Below are 20,403 nucleotides of genomic sequence, written 5' to 3' on the forward strand. Positions count from 1 at the left end.
GGAAAATGATTCCACTCATTCATTCTTCTGGACGCTTACTTCAACTGCACGTATCATTCAGACCCCATTTAATAGCTAAATTGTGATATAACCAACACAGCATATAGCAGGAGTGAGCATATACACTCCCACACACACACACACACACATGCAACACACACACACACACACACACACACACACACACATATATATATATATATATATATATATATATATATATATATATATATATATATATATATATGTATATATATACACATATATATATATATATATATATATATATATATATATATATTTATATATATATATATATATATATATATATATATATATATATATATATATATATATATATATATATATATATATATATATATATATATATATATATATATATATATATATATTACACACGATCACTTTGAAAAGCTTAGCAATACCCCGACAAAGGGTGAACGTGAAGAGAAAAGAAAGTCTACTGTCCACGTGAAATAAAATGGAAAATCTGCCAAAGGATCAGGGAGTACGTTTTTTTCCCAAGTGCAAAAATAAATCTCCTGAAAAGAGTATAGAGTTAACTCGCGTAGCATCAGGTAATTGGACTTTGATCTCCGAGCAAGAAAGAAACAATACCAAAAGGTCAGTTACATAAGTACGGTAAATGCTTCGAGATTTGACGTTTTGACGTTCGTGTTAAACGGGGCGTATTGGCGCAGAACCTGAAGATCTTTTAACCGATAAATAAAAGAATGGAGCAAAGTGAAAGTGAAACGGAATTCGTTTGAAAGTTGGGGGAGGGGATGACTTATAAAACTCGACGGATTGCAGACATCAGAGGTGATCTGCGTAGGACGAAGATGAGGGTGGAGATAGATGAAGCAATCGCTTAGTCTCGAAGTGATTGCTTAGAACAATTCGAAGTTGGAAATAGGTTAAATTGACCTTTATCTGGGCGAATGCCGTGCGATTTGTGAAGACAATACCGATGGTACCGGAATAAATGGAGGTGGAATACATGTGATTGGAGTTTGCATGACAAGGGGGGGAAGTTTGTTAAGTAGAATTGGCAAGTGAGTAACTTGCTTAATATCTGAAGTAATATATTTGAATTAGTATGATAATGACAACATTACAAATAATATTATAATAACAAACAACGGATTTTTGGGATTAAGAATAAAGAATAAAGCTTGTGAGTAAAACTCGAGATTGTTTCATTTAATAACGAAGCAGATGGGTAATAAAATTAAGAACAAAGGCGACGAAAAGTGATATCAAAGAGAGATAAGTGGCTTTGGACCTTATCAGAGTAAAGTTATATTGCCTCAAAGACGCATTAGTTATATTGCATCTAAGACGCATTAGTTATATTGCCTCTAAGACGCAATAGTTACATTGCCTCTAAGACGCAATAGTTATATTCCCTCTAAGATATATTAAGATATAATATAAAAGTCAAAGGTCAAACTGAATAGTGTTTTCACGTGAACTGGAGGAATTTGATGAGGGTATGACCTAAAATGGGTCATGGCCTATGGAGAAAAGAAGCATAGAAGATAATGGATACAGTCTGAAAATTGTATATCGTTACGAATCGTAACGCAAAAATGATAAGGAGAACCACTAATTCAAGTAGGATTTCATAAATTATGTTCCTTTGGAACATATATTATTATTCATCTGGTCACAGAATAACAAAATGAGGCAAGAGATTGGCAATGCTTCCGCTTGATGAGAAGTGATGAATTAAACATTATTAGCATCACCATCATTATCATAATCATTGTAGTTAATGGATGGGTCATTATCATAACGCTTACTCGCTTCAAATACTTGCTAACTTTTCCTCTTTTTTTTTGTTTTGTTTTCTCTGTTATTTTCATTTTCCTGTCTGGAAATACAAGGTCGTAAGGTACACGTGGATTCAGTTAGTTTGTTAGGCTCTCTCTCTCTCTCTCTCTCTCTCTCAGCTCTAGCAACGAGGTAAGAGCAGATCATGTTCCCACTCTTTTCTCTCTATTTCTTACTATTATTTTTTAGAATGTCATTCCTTCAGTTATTTATGGGTTTCCAGGAAATTTAAGGGTAGGATAAGGATACGTTCGTTCTATTTTAAGATGGAACCAGTTGCAGATGAGGATTCGTATTCTTTTATAGGCTGGATTGTTGGGGGGGAGGGGGCGGGGTTTGAAGAGATTTTTGGGACCATTGGGGAGATGATTGGATTTCGAGATTGATCCAGAATTCGAAGTGAAACTAGGTTTTCTTTCTTAAAGACGACGAAGTCTGATAAATTTTCGGACTTGAGTATGACAAATTCCTTAGGCACTGGCGGATGTATACGCTCTCTGATGGCGTTATAGTGACAATATTCCTTCCGCCTGAATCGTCCATTTCAGGCAAAGAAGCCATTACTTCTTTCATACATCTACATTTCTACATTTTATATTGCTTGTTCAGCACAAGAGCCATCATTACAGTTCAGGGAACGATCATTTCTTTCAGACATCTGCCTATCTACATTTTCTCTCTTCTCTTTAGTACAAGAGCCATCATTATCCCCCCCTCAATAACAATACCCTTTCATTTTCTCATTTCTTCTGCTTACCCATTCCCATTGTTTACTCAGCTTCCATTCACATCTCGCGTTCCATCAGGTGAAAAAACTCAAGGGATACGTGAGGCAGACGAAAGGAGAGGAATCAAGTCTGTCCCCGGTTCAATTAGCTCTTTGTGACCCATTTTTCCCCTCTTCTCGCTTCCCTCTTCTCCTGTGACCCTCTCAGGTTTCCGTCCAATTTTTCCAGGTGCAATTCAAGATCCGCACGTGACTTGTTCAGTGGGCTCCACCAAGGAGGTGGTAGGCGCATGTGGTTTGTTAGGAGCCGGGTATAATATTCGTATTATACCTGGACACATGATTCGAACGTGATTTGTGCGTAGCATGATGCCACAATGGCATGGGATTTGCGAGTAGCAGGATATGGCAATAATATGAGATTTGCGAGAAGCATGACGTCACTATAAGATGGGATTTGCGAGAAGCATGACGTCACAATAATATGAGATTTGCGAGAAGCAAGACGTCACAATAATATGGGATCCCAAGAAGCATGACGCCACACTAATATGGGATCTGCGAGAAAGAGTAGGATGTCATAATAATACGGGATCTGCGAGAAGTAGTAGGATGCCACAGTAATAAGGGATTTGCGAGTAGTAGGATGTCACAATAAAAAGGGATTTACGAGTAGCAGGATGTCACAGTAATACGGGGTTTGCGAGTAGCTGGATGTCACACTAATATGAGATTTGCGAGTAGCAAGATGCAACAATAATAAGGGATTTGCGAGTAGTAGGATGTCACAAAAATAAGGGACTTGCGAGTAGTAGGATGTCACAATAATAAGGGACTTGCGAGTAGTAGGATGTCACAATAATAAGGGACTTGTGAGTAGTAGGATGTCACAATAATAAGGGATTTGCGAGTAGTAGGATGTCACAGTAATAAGGGATTTGTGAGTAAGCTAGTAGGATGTCACAATAATACAGGGTTTGCGAGTAGCTGGATGTCACACTAATATGAGATTTGCGAGTAGCCAGATGCAACAATAATAAGGGATTTGCGAGTAGTAAGATGTGACAATAATACAGGATTTGCGAGTAGCTGGATGTCACAATGATATGAGATTTGCGAGTAGCAGGACGTCACAATAATATGGAATTTGAGAGCAGCAGGATGTCACAATAATAAGGGGTCTGCGAGTAGCTGGATGTCACAATAATATGAGATTTGGGAGTAGCAGGACCTCCAGTAATATGGGATTTGCGAGTAGCAGGATGTCACAATAATAAGGGATCTGCGAGTAGCTGGATGTCACCTACCTTTGTGATTTATGAGTATCAGGAAGTCACTATAATATGGATTTGTGAGCAGCTGGATGTCATCTACGTATGTAAATTTTTAGTACCAGGATGTAGCAGTTATACAGGATTTGGAAAAAGGATGTCACATAGACATATGATATATTAATACCAGGCTGTAATATTCACATGGGATTTGTGATTGGTGGAATTTCACAATTGTATGTGATTGGCGGGTAGTTGGATGCCACATTCATATGTGATTTGTGAAAAGATGTTGCTTACATACGTGAACTTATGAGTAATGGGTTGCAACATTTATATATATCTTATGAATAGCAGGATGTCACTTTTGTGTGTGATTTGTGAGTATCAAGATGTCACATTTTTATGTGATTTGTGAGTAGAAGGGTAGCACATCCGTATGTGATCTATGGATATCTCCCGTAGAGGGTTAGTGCCGTCAGTGCACCTCATGCGGTGCACTGTAGGCATTATTTAAGTTTCTTTGCAGAGTGCCCTCGGACCCTTTCGTTCCTTTTACTGTACCTCCTTTCATATTCTCTTTCTTCCAACTTCCTTTCCACCCTCTCCTAACAACTGATTCATAGTGCAAGTGCGATATTTTTCCTCCTGTTACACCTTTCAAACCTTTTACTGTCAATTTCCGTTTCAGCACTGAATAACTACATAGGTCCCAGTGCTTGGCCTCTGGGCTAAATTCTATTTTCAGTTTAATTCTGTGGATATCAAGATGTCACATGCGTTTGTTATTTCCGTGTAGCAGGAAGTCACAGACATATGTGGTTTGTGATTAGCTCAATGGCACAGCTGTAAATTATTTCGGCTAGTAGGATGTCACATTTACGTAGTATGTATGAGTAGCAAGGTATAAAATACAAAAAGGATATATAAGTGGCTGTATGTAACATGCATATGGGATTTCTCAGCAGTAGGATACAATATTCTATGTTATTTATGTGTAGCAAGATGTAACATGATACATAATTTGTGAGTAGAATGAAGTAACATTAATTTGTGACTTTTGAGCAGCATTGATAAAATAAACGTTGGTGATCTGTGAGTAACAGCATGATATATTCAGATGTGATTGGTAAGTAGTCAGATGCAGATGAACATTCCTATGCCATCAGTGTGTAGCAGGATGTCAGAGCCGTATATGATTTTTGAGTGGCAGAATATATCGTACGTGATTTGTGAGCAGTCGGATGTCTCATTCGTTCGTAATTTGTCACCGGAAGTCCCATTCGTACGTAATTTGCCGCCTGTGATTAGTGTGCAACCTTGAAAAAGTGCGTGACTTTTTGTAAAACTGGGGACATCTCAGAATGTCATCGTAATTCAGTTTAGTTGGTTGATAAACAGCAAAAATCGTGCTTCTTTAGGGATCCTTATCCTTTAGATGAGGACAGCATTATCATATTTTTGCTGCAGAAGAATCGCCTATTCAGAACGTGAAAATCATAACATTACCCATTCATTTGTGCACGTGTCAGTGTAAGACTTATTACTTCATTTATATCATATATGCAAATAATAGAAATAAATTTATTTTCAAAATATTGGTTCAGTTCTTTGGCAAAGACGTTGTGAATTATTAGCGGCGTACAAAGGTATCAGGCGTTTACTGTTAGAGGGGCATTACATGATGCCAAATGAGAAAAAAAAGATTAGGAAAGAATTCTTTAAGTTGTTCCTGAAAGCTACTTATCATTTTCTGCATAAGAATTTCGTTATGTCTATTCAGACATACGCTCTCCATAAACTATATTGAATGAATAGATTTTGAATTAATGAATGAAATTATAAACACGGTACGTATAATCTTACAGAAACATAAAACACTGCTCTGTAGAAAAGGTCACAGAAGAAATTCAGTCAGAGAAATAAATCCTCTAAGCAAAGGTGATGGAGAAAGTGAAAATGTCTTTCTCAAGAATAACGGCAATGGCAAGAAAAATGGCCGTTCTCCGTTAGAAACAGCCCGAAAGGAACCCGTCAGCTCAACAAAGAATAATATCCAGGCGAAAATGGTGATCAGTCGCTGTGACTTATAGGAAGTATTTCGTAATGGAGAGGCGATAAAATAGCAGGGAAAATTTGATCCACATTATATATATATATATATATATATATATATATATATATATATATATATATATATATATATATATATATATATATATATATATACACATACATATGTATTGATTTAAACCCAAATATTAATAATTTCACTTCAGGGTATGAATAGATATCACACTTTCTTTAAAAACCCTGTTTGTACTTATCACCTATTATAAACATACACTAACTCAGAAATATTCGAATATAAGTATATTATCTCTCTCTCTCTCTCTCTCTCTCTCTCTCTCTCTCTATATATATATATATATATATATATATATATATATATATATATATATATATATATATATATATATATATATATATATATATATATATATATATATATATATATATATATATATATATGATAATAATGAGTACAATCGTTTTTTTAAGTCGTGATATCTATTCATACACTCAAGTGAAATAATCAATATATATAAATATTGATAAAACGTGCATCGAAGTCTATAGGTTTAGACCAACTCTTACTCAAACACCCCTGACCCATAATTTCAGATTCCTTTTATCCGTTGACCTTGACCGTCGTAGTGTGACAGCTTATGCAGAAGTCATTCTCTCCGTTGTGATCAATTAAGTGAACTTTTACTTCTAACCAAAAATATATTTTGTGTATACGTGAACTAAAAATATCTCTCACGAAGGTAAAATCTCAAGATGGACTTTTTTTTTATTTATCTTTGTAAATTACAAAATACACTACAGGAATTAAGAATGAAATTATTGGAAAGAGGGCAACATTCGTTGCAGGGGAAAATGAGTGAAATGCAATGATAAACTCGCGTAAGGACACGAATGTCAAAACTTGAACAGAACACGAAACAGAAAGTTAGCAAGCATTCAAAGCGCGCACATCTCCAACAATGGCAGAAGGATTTACCATATCAAAATAAAATTACTGTTCTCAAGTGCAACACAAAACATATGGTGATATTATTGCAGTAGCAAGTCTTCGGAACTGTACTGAAGTATGAGAGGTCCTGCACCCCTTTCTAGTTCCACTACAAAATTGAATCCTACCTATCCATAAAATATTGAAGTTCATCAAGACATTTCCTATATAAAGTTTCTCTCCATATCAGGATCACATTCTTGCTCTAAATCTGTTCCTGTGGTTCTCAAACTGGGGTAATTACCCCCGTGGGGGTAATGAAGCCGTTTATGTGAGGTAACGAGACACTTTCTAAAAGTATGTGATGTGCGCTGTTCTCTACAAACCCACGCGTTGATATTTTACTAAAGGACAAAGAATACCATGTTTCCCATTAATAATGCAGCAATAATGTCCTTATTTTCTATTAATTACAAAAGATATAACGGTTTAATTTCAATTTGTAATAAAAAGAGCAATACTTTAATTTTAATTTTTTGTTAAAGGAATAATGTCTAAAATCTAAATTCTTTATTTGTTGAGACTTGAGTAAAAGCAAAATTAATTTCTTACATATAAAACGCATTAAAAATTAATCATTCCAATATTTTTCTTTCCTTTATATTATAACTTCACATAACTGAAGATGAATGCGGTAGGGGTAATGGTGATCTATCACAAGGCTGGGGGTGGGGGGTGGGGGTGGGGGGCGGTTAACGATACCAGTAAATTTGAGAGTCACTGAATTGTCAGTTAGACAGTCAGGCAGACTGACTGGGATATCAGGGACTTAGATGGGCGGACGACCAAGAAGACACAGGTTAAAGCATCGTGGATTAACTTGTGTTTCTTACTGATAAAAGAGGCGAGGTCTCAAATTTGTTTACTGCAGTCGCTTGTAAATAAACGTTTAAACTTATTCAAGTATGCATAGAACTACTCTTTAGAAAAACTGAAATTACCTCTCATTTTGAAATTCCTTGTAAAACTGAAGAGAACTTAAAGACATTCATAACCATATGTCCCTTCATCTATACATTTTCAGACCTTTATTGAAAAAACTTATCGTAAAGACAAACTGACGTGTAAAGATATAGAACCGGCATTAAAAAAAAAAAATTGTCAATGCAAACTTGTAGAAAACAAAGCCAACTAAAATAGTCTTCACAGACATCAATAAACGGAAAGGTTGTCAGATAGAATGAGAACAAGCAAAAGATGTGCCGAAGTTTCTTCGGGGCAATCGAGTTTTCTGTATAGCTGCTACATAGTATAATCAAAGCCACCGAAAATAGAAATATCTTTCTGTGGTCTCGGTGTAATGCTGTATGAGCTGCGGTCCATGAAACTTTAACCACGGCCCGGTGGTGGCCTATCCTATATCGCTGCCAGATGCGCGATTATGGCTAACTTTAAACTTAAATAAAATAAAAACTACCGAGGCTAGAGGGCTGCAACTTGTTATGTTTGATAATTGGAGGGTGGATGATCAACATGCCAATTTGCAGCCCTCTAGCCTCAGTAATTTTCAAGATCTGAGGGCGGACATAAAAAAGTGCGGACAGAAAAAAGTGCGGACAAAATAATGTGCGGACGGACAGACAAAGTTTTCTTTTACAGAAAACTAAAACCGAACAGAGGCGTAGGAAATGAAAAGACTGAAGAGTCATATCGCTGGCAAAAACTAGACACTATAACTTACTGTTTGTCTTCCTCTTAGTATAAGTTTGTCTTTACATCGACCCTGTGTACACAGGGATGTGAAATAAAGTTGAGTAAACTTATCTTTGTACGGCGCTGGAGCATAAACAAGAAAGGGATCTTACTTTCTTTAACGTCTTGCAGACCTACTGGTGGTGGTATCGCCTCTTCTCGCAAAAATAACAATAGATATTATTTTCTTTATATTTTTAAGTAAATGGTGTATGGCATACCCGCGAGAATTAAGTTCAAAATATGAGCTTTGAAGTTCATGGACCCTTTTAAAAGGTCAGTTTGAAATTGGAGGATGAAAACTTTAATAATCCTGTGTTGACTATACGTTTGATTACGTGCCTACGCATGTGCTTGTAAATGTCAATATTTCTACGAGTGTTTGTGCATACATACACGTGCGCCGCGCACACATATACACACACAAACGCGCTGGCACACACATAAATAAATAAATGAATACACACACACACACACACACACACACACACATATATATATATATATATATATATATATATATATATATATATATATATATATATATATATATATGTGTGTGTGTGTGTGTGTGTGTGTGTGTGATTATAATCACATTACATGTGATTCGTGTACCAACCATCGCCACAGGTGAAAAATGAGAGACTGGATGTAGGTCCTGACCGGTTTCAGCTCTATTTCCAAGCCATTGACGAAGTTTATTATATATATATATATATATATATATATATATATATATATATATATATATATATATATATATATATATATATAATAGCTGCTTTAGTAAAACCAAGAAACCCTATAGTGCCTTGAAAAATATTCCAAATAAAAACTTCTTTGGAAAGACACAATACAGAATTTGGAACGATGCTTACATCACAGAAACGGGAAAGTCACAATGAGTGGAAACCTTAGACGAGAGAAAACTGTTATGAAACATTCGTATGACTGTTTTCCTACCCCCACCCGCCCCCCACCCCGCCACCGTCCATAGATGTAGGTCACAGCTTATTGAATTTGTTCAACATACTTCCTAAGAACTGGGTCGAAACCGCCTGGGTAAAGACAAATAGTACCGTTGAATCATGAAACTGAAGCCTTACTGCTAAGGAAAGAAAAAAAAACACAGTATATATAAAAATGAAAGATCTGGTTATATTATCAACCTCTTGAATAACTTATTCGTAATAAAGCTATTGTTTATTATTACATAAGAAGATTTTGGGATAAAGCAATATGAGTGGCTTATGCAGATAAGTTTTAGTGATTTTAATTGTAGTATCAAACTCTCAAGTGATGAATTCTGCCTTTATATTTAATAGATGGTTGATGGATGTTGTTCCGTATACTCCCCTGCATGCAAAGCATATATCTGTTTATTAATATTTTTCTTTAATATGTGTGTACAGGTTTGTAAGGGAGAGATAGAGAAAGATCAAGAAATATTTCCCGATTGAGCTTATATATTGTGCAAACCACTTTTATGCAGTAATTTTACTTCATTCTATCATTAATATGAAAGGCAAATAGGTCTCTCTCTCTCTCTCTCTCTCTCTCTCTCTCTCTCTCTCTCTCTCTCTCTCTCTCAAACGCTATATTCACTTGTATCTTCATACCACTTTCACTTCCTGACTATTAATGACTGTTTTATCATCCCCCACCCCTCCCAGTTACCCCCTCCCCATACACACACACACACACACACACACAAACACACACAAACACAACCGCCATCTAGCTAACCTTTCTTGGCCTCTCTACCCTCGCCCTAAAATTCCTGAATTATGCATATTCTTCTTCTCTCCAGAAGACTGCGTCACATCAAAACACTCATATCACCACAAGAATATTCCGTAACTTTTCTGCTTTTGTTACCTAAATGCATTACATAAAAAGTTGGTGTAACTTCTGTTCCCAAATAATTTATAAAGCTCCTGGTTCCTTATTTTCTTTACCTGACCTGTGCCTCACCTCTTCTCTCACGCTAACATTATTAATTCAAAAATATTCCGTATCAACTTCTTTCATCCTTTCATTATTCCTTGCTGATATTCACTTCTCCATTTTCTTTCCCACAATTTATCCTCCTTACCTTACCCTTAAAAATGTTTGCTTTGAATTTTCTCCCCTTACAAATGTTTCTGTATTATTTTCTTAGTCCCTGTAGCTTCTCTTTCCTGTCACCAAATAACAAATTATTCTATAAACAGTAACCATTTTAGACTGCACTCACAGGTCAGTTTCCTATCTTACATCGTTCCACATACTTTCAGTGCCATTTATTTTACTTGTCTCATCAGGCATTTATAAGAAATTTAAAAGACATGGAAGTCTAACAAAGCAGCAGTTGTCTTCAACATAGTCTCAAAAACTTTTCCCTTTTATTCTGTATTTCCACTATGTCCCTTTTTTGCCTCCACTGCTTCTTCTTGACTATCTTCTTCTCTTCTGTCATGCCATTGCATCTAACAATAATATATTTTTCCATTCACCATACTTCAAATTTTTTTATTTCATGTTTTCACCTTTTTTTAATTTGTTTTTCTTATATGACTGTAGCCGCAGTAGTCTTCACACTTTCCTCCAAAGTGTCTTTCACCCTAGATATTTTTTATTCATCTTCTTTTATCATTTCTTTCCTATGACAGTAAATTTTCTATATATATATATATATATACAGTATATATATATATATATATATATATATATATATATATATATATATATATACATATATATATATATATATATATATATATATATATATATATATATATATATATATTATATATTTGCAATTTGTATCCTTCTCCTCCAACTGATAGCATTCATATAAATACATCCAGCCATTCCTTTTCCAGAAACTTTCTCACTTCCTATCACAACTTTCTCATGCAACAATTAACTTTACCCACCATTCCTTTAACCAACACATTAAATTTTGTTTTCGCTTTTTTTCACCAACCCTTACTTTCTTCTTCACATCACTCATTAATTTCTCTACCGAGCTTCTGTTGTCTAACTAGACATAAGTATTCTTCATTTTTCTCAATACTGATCACAGACCTTTAATTCTTTTCCTCCTTTAGTCTCAAACCACAAAAGCATTAACTTTTTAGTTTTCTGAAAAGAAAACTATTGCGACCGGTTTGTTTGTCTGCCCGCCCTTTATTCTGTCCGCACTTTTTCTGTCCGCCCTCAGATCTTAAAAACCACTGAGGCTAGAGGGCTGCAAATTGGTATGTTGATCATCCACCCTCCAATCATCAAGCATACCAAATTGCAGCCCTCTAGCCTCGGTAGTTTATAATTTATTTAAGGTTAAAATTAGCCACAATCGCGTATCTGGCAACGATATAGGCCAGGTCACCACCAGGCCATGGTTAAAATTTCATGGGCCGCAGGTCATACAGCATTATACCGGGAGCGCCGAAAGATAGATCTATTTCTGGGGACTTGATTATACGCTGTACAGAAAATTCGATTGCGCCGAAGAGACTTCGGCTCATTTTTTATTTGTATTCTGCTATAACCACGTGCATTGAAATCCAGACGAATTAAGCATACGTACGTGTGTTGATACGTATGTTGGTATTCATTCCTAAAGTGACAATGAAATGTTTACTCTTCTTGCAGAATATTAATAACAGCCTTGTTTCAGATTCATAGGTTTACATAGCTTCCAGTATTAGAATGACGTAACTTCGGCCGGATGTTGCGAGCAGAGAGTGTTGAATTGAAGCGATCTTTTTATGTGTCTGATAGGATTCGTCTGATCTAATTCATTCCATTGAATAATGTCTCTGGTACACCTTAGGAATTCAGGAACAGTCTGCCATCGATAAAAGATGCTAATTGCTTACGTAAAGCGTCTGGGAACTCTGAGTTACAGAGGGATTACTTCATAAGCTTCGGATTTTACCAGTAAACACAAACAATTCTTTGTTTCTTGAGAAAATAATGTATTGAATTATTTTATACATTTGAGGAACTTGTGGAATTCCCTTCTCTTCTTTGCAAGGCAAGTTTATTAAGAAAACCTAAATAACTAGCTATTTTAAAGTAGTTTTTATGTCTTTGTATTTACAGTTTTCACAAGTCAATAACATTTGCTAGTTATTCATATATATATATATATATATATATATATATATATATATATATATATATATATATATATATAGATAGATAGATAGATAGATAGATACACACACACATTATATATATATATATATATATATATATATATATATATGTATATATACATATGTGTATATATATATATATATATATATATATATATATATATATATATATATATATATATATATATATATATATATATATATATATATATTAAAGGAGTCAGAGCCGATGAAACACGGTTTTCAGCAACACCCTTTACCAAAACATCGGATAAAGTTGAAAGTTGGCAAGTGTATATTTTATAACCCTACTTAATTTTTGCAAGTATTATTTAGTACCTAAGTTCAATAGCTCTGGTACTTATCAGAGTAAAAGTGTGTTTCCTATGCCAGAGCCATCAAAATCACCAGTAAGGGTTTTGAACACAACAGTGACGTTAACTGATGACGTCATGAGGCTCCACCCACACTGAAGAGAAGTTTAAGTATGGGGAAAACGTCTCTTCACTGTGGCTCTGCCCACTTGCTGATGATATATTCACTAACTGATATTAGCACCCATCCTAGGCTTCAGAAATATCAATGATGGCGAGCAAGATTTGTCATCGTTCCCTTGATTGCATTATCATTCTCAATAATTTTATTATTATTATTATTATTATTATTATTATTATTATTATTATTATTATTATTATTATTATTATTATTATTATTATTGCGAGAAAAACTCTCCATCACGAGAGTTCATAAATGTTCTAGAGGGTCCACAATAATATAATTGTTAAAGGCTCGACCCTTTAACAACTATATTATTGTGGACCCTTTAGAACAATTATTATCATGATAATTATTATTACTATTATTATTATTATTATGTGGGGCTTCATCACAACTTCCACAGCAGTTGTTGGGACTAAGTGGTTAGCTTGGAATTCTTCCATTTTCTTGATATTTGTATTGTTTCTACTTTACAAATAATTCAATGAATGTAATTCATCCACATAATGAATCAGTCTATAGCTCATTTGTTAGATCTACATCTATTTAGAGCAGGAATACAAAAAGACAATCCGTTTTGTTTTACCTCAAGTTTCGACACTATAGCGTTCTATTAACTGCAGCAAGAGATGAGTGTTGCCAAGTAACTATATCCCACTATAGAAAATATAATTACCTATTCACGCTATAGTAAATCTTGCCACGGGTCTTCTTGCTTCTATACAAAGTGGCAAGCCATAGCACAAATGCAGTCTTGCAACCACTGGGGCAATTTTATATCCTGCTGGCCAATATCGAATTTGTTGGAGCCTAGACTGTGTAAGCATATAATTCACCTGTTAGTGACTTGCTAGCTGCTACCTACCTGATGGATGGCGGAGCCTCATGATTATGACGTCATGAGGCTTCCATAAGGTACGTCACGAATGGTTTTAGGATCCTGTCTGTGATTTTTCTCGGTTCCGGCATCGGCGACTTCATTTTACTCTATAAATATCAAAACTAGCGAACTTAGGTACTAAATAATACTTGCAAAAATTAGGTAGGGTTATAAAATATGCAGTTACCAACTTTCACCTTTATCTGATGCTTTGATAAAAAGTGTTTGCCGAAAAACCGTGTTTCATCGGCTCTGAATCCCTAGTGTATATATATATATATATATATATATATATATATATATATATATATATATATATATATATATATATATATATATATATATATATATATATATGTAAAGAGAGAGAGAGAGAGAGAGAGAGAGAGAGAGAGAGAGAGAGAGAGAGAGAGAGAGAAATTACGTAACCGAAAAGGTATCCCGAATGTTTTTCGTTACTGGAATTTTTTTTTGTGAGCATTTCCTAACATTTGGAATATCAGACTTTCCAGCAGGGATAATGCCCTCATTGATATTCTCCACGTTAGCTGTGGAAAGTAAAGGGAACTGGACTGCCTGGCATATATTCCTCTAAGATTACCTCCGCTGAATTGGGCTAATTCGAAACTGCGGTTTCTCGCATCAACAAAACGTGACATTTCAAGCAAATCTGGCATCCTTTGCAAACTCATTTCATCCAACCGAAGGCTCTTCCTGGGTTTTAAGTTTGCCACCGAATCTTTATTTCCAGAATAAAGTATAGGATTGAATTACTTAGTTTAATATGGAAGAGTTTTTGGGCTTTGTATTTTCAGTTTACGTATGAGTGTTCTTAGGATTAACTTGACAACTTCATAATCAGGATTATTACAAAAGAGCGCAGTTTGGTATTCTGTATCCTTGCCATTTATTTACGTTGAGACAGGCGTCTAATCTAGTTTAAGTCCAAGAAGAATAAAAGTGAGCTAAACTTCAACTTATTTAATGATTTTTACGAAGTTGTTCGCCGCTTTAACAGAAAAATCTCGCAACTCTTAAATCGGAAGGCATAAAAATCAGTTTTCTTCAAGTGAAAGGCACTGATAAAAAGTACATTTATTTTCTGTGAGAAAGAATGATTACAGACGTTTTTCTTGCACTAGAATATTTATACCTCTTAAAATAATTTTTATATTTATAACCTTTTTATATTTTTGTTCCAACAATATACGACCGTAAGAAAAGTTAACAGACTGACTTATGAGACACAGAAGTCTTCCAGTTTTCTGAAGACTGTAGACATTTAAGTAAACACATACGAGCATCAGCAAAAAATGCTGGAACAGAAAAATGTTAAGTATATCCTAGTTTAACCAGACCACTGAGCTGATTAACAGCTCTCCTAAGGCTGGCCCGAAGGATTAGATTTATTTTTACGTGGCTTAGAACCAATTGGTTACCTAGCAACGGGACCTACAGCTTATTGTGGAATCCGAACCACATTATAGCGAGAAATGAATTTCTATCACCAGAAACAAATTCCTCTTGTTCTTCACTGGCCGGTCGGAGATTCGAACTCGCGACCACCTGAGTGGTAGCTGAGAACGCAACCCGCTCATCCAGCGAGAACTGCTGGAACAGAAGCATCAATATGATGCTGTGACAAATATCATTTACAAGACACTTATGAGATTGATATCTTGCATTGTTTATCACTTAAGAAAAAAAGAAGTTCATCTTAACGTTTGTATAGAAGATTTTACTTTTAGTTCCCGTTATTTTCCACGGTTACTACTAAAGAGTTGTTACTTTTGATTGTCGTAATCATACGTCCGGCAACGATGTACCCTTCACTGTTTTACTTCCCGAGGAAGACCTCTGTACCTCCCCCTGGGAGTGGGTGGGGGCTCTCAGTTTACTATTATTTTTCATACGAGTTGTTGGTGTTTACGTGCGGTCTCCCTTGGATTTTAGGCCATAGTAACTAGTGATGGTGGGTAATACGCATATAACTGACACACAAATATCGCAGATAGTTGCCCTTTATAAGCAGGCAATTCCCACAAAGGAAATTGCAGCGACTACTGGACTACTGCCGAACAGTGACTTAAGAAGTTTAAGGAGTGCAGTTTCTCCTACAGTCCAGACCACCACAGGAAGGAAGCGAAAGCTGACCGATGGCGATGTCAGATTTCTTCGTATTCAACTTGAGAAGAACCCTAGGATCTCACCCAAGCAATTGAAGGACCAAAACCCAAAAGTTTTTTCGGGGGTATGTACCAGCACCATCCGAAAGTACATCAGGTACCGTTTGGGGTACTGCTGCTGTGTTGCCAAGCGCAAGCTACTTCTCACACGTCGCCACAAAAGAAATCGCCTCTCGTATGCCCGTCGTATTTTACGTCAGTTTTCGTTTGAACAGTTTAAAGCAATACTGTATAGTGACGAAGCTACCTTCCATTGTTCAGCAGGTGTCACCGGGAAGGTGTACAGGCACCGTAAAAGTGACCCTTATGCCACGAAATATGTGGATTCGACGGTAAAGCACCCTGATTCTCTCATGTTTTGGGGTTGTTTTTCATATGAGGGTGTTGGGGAGTTGGTAACACTTCCTAAGACTGTTACTATGAACAAGGAGCTGTAGTGTGAGTTGTTGGTGGAGCATTTAGTGCCATGTATGATTAAGTGTAAGGCTCGCTACTTTATGCAGGACGGGGCACCGTGTCACAGAGCACAAGTAGTGAAGGATTTGATTAAATTCTTAAGGGTTGCCTTCATTGAGGATTGGCCTGGCAATAGCCCGGATTTAAATCCAGTTGAGAACCTTTGGGGCATTATAAAGTACAAACTTCAGGGCTGCGATATCTCAACCCTGGAGAAGCTCGAACGAGAAGTTGGACATATTTGGGATAATTTTCCCAAATCCTTGTGTCAGAATCTTGCTAAAAGCATCCCAGGACGTCTACAGATCGTTAAGAAGAAGGGGGAGGCCATACGAAGTTTTAAAAATCACCACAGCATCGTAGGGGGTGAGTGTTCCATGCAGGTTAGTTAATTAGGCGCTGCGCGACAGTCACAAATCCCAGCACTGTGCTACTACTACTACTACTACTACTACTACTACTACTACTACTACTACTACTACTGGACGTTGTAAAGAACAGCAACCCCAGAGTACCTGAGGGTTGTTTATCTTAACAAGCTAATATTTGGGGTGGCTGATGTTAACAAGCTCATTCTGATACTGGCGGTGCATCTGTTTGTTGTCGGCCAAATGGAATGTCCCTTCGCCGTGTTCAGTACTGGGAGGTGGCTGATGTTAACAAGTTCATTCTGAGGATAGCCAATCTTTACATGGGTACTCTGGGGTTGCGGATCTTTACAACGTCCCTACTACTACTACTACTACTACTACTACTACTACTACTACTACTACTACTACTACTACCATTGCCAATAATAATAATAATAATAATAATAATAATAATAATAATAATAATAATAATAAGGTAATTCTGTATATTAGCTCAGCGCCAATTTTTCCCTTTTCAACTGGTTTTTCCACACTTTTAGGGCTTCTGATACTGGTGGTGCATCTGTTTGTTGTCGGCCAAATGGAATGTCCCTTCGCCGTGTTTGGTACTGGCCGGGGCGGGGGTTGGGGCGGTTGGGTACCCATACGTTAACAAGTTATTGCACTTGCTAGATGGGATATGAACCGTTCGAAACAGACGTACCCGTGCTCTGTCTTGTGAAGATCGCGTATGGAAACCCCTTGTTGGATGGACTTCAGGGGTTAATTACAGGTTAATTACACTTGAGCGCCAAAAATTAAAGGTAAATTCATAATTAGCAACCAAAAAACTGTACAAATCGTCAAGTTAGAAGGCAGTTGCCGCCGCGGAGCTACTATATAGTTCTACCAATAATAATAATAATCGCAAGTTATTTCTGTATAATATAAACGAAGAAACTGTTGTAGAGATTTTGTTATTCTAACTCATGATTTTAAGATTCATAAAACAGCAACACAATCAAATGAAAAATCACAAAAATAGCATGATGACTATGGTCGCTGCAATAACGTCCACAGGGAAGATATTTCAGTTTAAAATGAGAATATTCAGTACTTTTAGCAATGTACTTCGTATGAGATTTTTTTTTGTTTCTTTCTTTTCATCCGCCTATCACTAGAAAATCCCTAGTGGATTATTTTTCCTCATTTTTTTTTTTATTTTTTGTGGCTTTTATCAACAACTTCCAAGCCTTCTCTTCAATCTCATTTCCCCAGTTCCTTAAAAAAAGCTTCATTTCCTTTCGTAATAATGTTTCTCTTCGTAAAACTCTTACTTTTTTTTTTGTGATTGCGGTTTCTGAGCAAAAACAGTGTGGTTTTTTGCACCTGATTTTTCGCACCTGATTTTTCTCATCATGATCTTCTGTGTAACTCTCCTGTTATCCTGTTCGTTATTCTACGTTTCCTTTTGTTCTCTCTTGTGCCACCTTCCCGTTATCCTTTTCCTTTACAAAAATCCTGATTCTTTCCCAAGTGTGTGGTCTTTCATCATTTCTGTGCATATCGCCTCAGATTTCTCAAAATTTCCGATCATTACCTTCTCATTTAGTTTTATATAAAGGTACAACTTGATTTAGCAATAAATTTCACAAACCTATATGTTTGAAAGTATGTAATGAAATATTATAAAGGTCCACAGAATAACGGGAAATGTCGTATGATATAATATAATATAATATAATATAATATAATATAATATAATATAATATAATATAATATAATATAATATAATATAATATAAGACTTTTCCTTGACAGCAGTTAATTAGGTCCTCAACACTGGCAAATGCGGCTTGACAAGAAGAAGAAGAAGAAAGGAGGAGGAGGAGGAGGAGGAGGAGGAGGAGGAGGAGGAGGAGGAGGAGGAGGAGGAGGAGGAAGGAGGAGGAGGAGGAGGAGGAGGAGGAGGAGGAGGAGGAAAGTAACAGGAATTACTTTTGCTCATATTTTTTCTTCTTCTTCTTCCTCTTCTTCTTCTTATTGTCAAGGCGCATTTGCCAGTGTTCAGGACCTAATTAACTGCTGAAATATACGAGCTCCTCCCATGAATTTGTCATGGAAAAGTCGTATAATATATTATATATTGTACGACTTTTCCCGTTATTCTGTGGACTTTTATAATATTTCATTGCATACTTTCAAACAAACAAGTTTAAGAAATTTATTGCTAATCAAGTTGTACCTGTATATAAAACTAAATGAGAACGTAATGATTTGAAATTTTGAAAAATCTTGGGCGGTATTTGCAGAGGTGACGAAGACCACCTTGGGAAAGAATCGGGTTTTTGTAAAGGAAAAGGATGACGGGAAGGTGCCACAACAGAGAACAAAAGGGAACGTGAAATAACGAAAAGGGTAACAGGAGATTTACACAGATCTTGATGAGAAAAATACAATATAGTTTAATTTAATATAATATATTATACGACTTTTCCATGGCAAATTCATAGGGGGAACCCGTGTATTTCAGCAGCTTATTAGGTCCTGAACATTGGCAAATGCGCCTTGATAAAGAAGAAGAAGAAGAAGAAGAAGAAGAAGAAGAAGAAGAAGAAGAAAGAAGAAGAAGAAGAAGAGAGAAAGAAATATGAGCGAAAGTAACTGGAATTAAGAGGGTGCATGTATCTTGCTTACACCAGCGGAAGTGTGATAGGCACGAAAGCAACAATATGAACTCGCGACTTTAAAGCATCGCTCCTACAAGACGTTGCATCAAGGTATCGTCTGAATCTAGCTTGACTTGACACTTGGATCAGCTGACGTGGGATGAATTCACCCTCACGAACTCCCTCCGCTCGTGCTTGCCAATGTCAACATTAAATCAGATTATTTCTATCCCCCGTCCGTGAGGGAGGCTGCGCATGCGCGTGCTGCTGATGTTGCTTCGTCTGCGTTCGGTCGTAAAGTTTTCCTTTCCGTCGACGTGGCAAGATTTAGGGTGGGAGGTCACTGGGCACCTTTATCCACAATGACCCAATGTGTCATTGTTACAAATATTATATCCTTTGTGCTGTAGAGTTCAGTACCTATTGTCAAAAATAGTTAGTGAGGTTAACTATTTAGCTTCTAGGGAAATTATAGGTTACGTAATGCAGTTCGTAGGGAAACTACGCCATTGGAGAATCAAATTCGTAGTAATGTAACTTTACAAATATATATTAAAATTAAACTATACAAATGTAACAGTACAAACTTTT

General features: G+C 36.1%; 2 protein-coding genes across 3 annotated transcripts in view; one reads left to right on the forward strand and one right to left on the reverse strand.

The window, feature by feature from the left end:
- LOC136850717 (substance-K receptor-like) overlaps positions 1 to 20,403 on the reverse strand; it is a 127,267-nt gene that overhangs the window by 72,807 nt on the left and 34,057 nt on the right. The gene's annotated exons all lie outside the window — the stretch shown is intronic.
- LOC136850453 (uncharacterized) lies at positions 16,122 to 16,775 on the forward strand. The gene has a single exon (XM_067124029.1). The coding sequence runs from the start codon at positions 16,122 to 16,124 to the stop codon at positions 16,773 to 16,775; it is 654 nt and encodes a 217-aa protein (XP_066980130.1).

Source organism: Macrobrachium rosenbergii, chromosome 22 (assembly GCF_040412425.1).
Source record: "Macrobrachium rosenbergii isolate ZJJX-2024 chromosome 22, ASM4041242v1, whole genome shotgun sequence".
NCBI lineage: Eukaryota > Metazoa > Arthropoda > Malacostraca > Decapoda > Palaemonidae > Macrobrachium > Macrobrachium rosenbergii.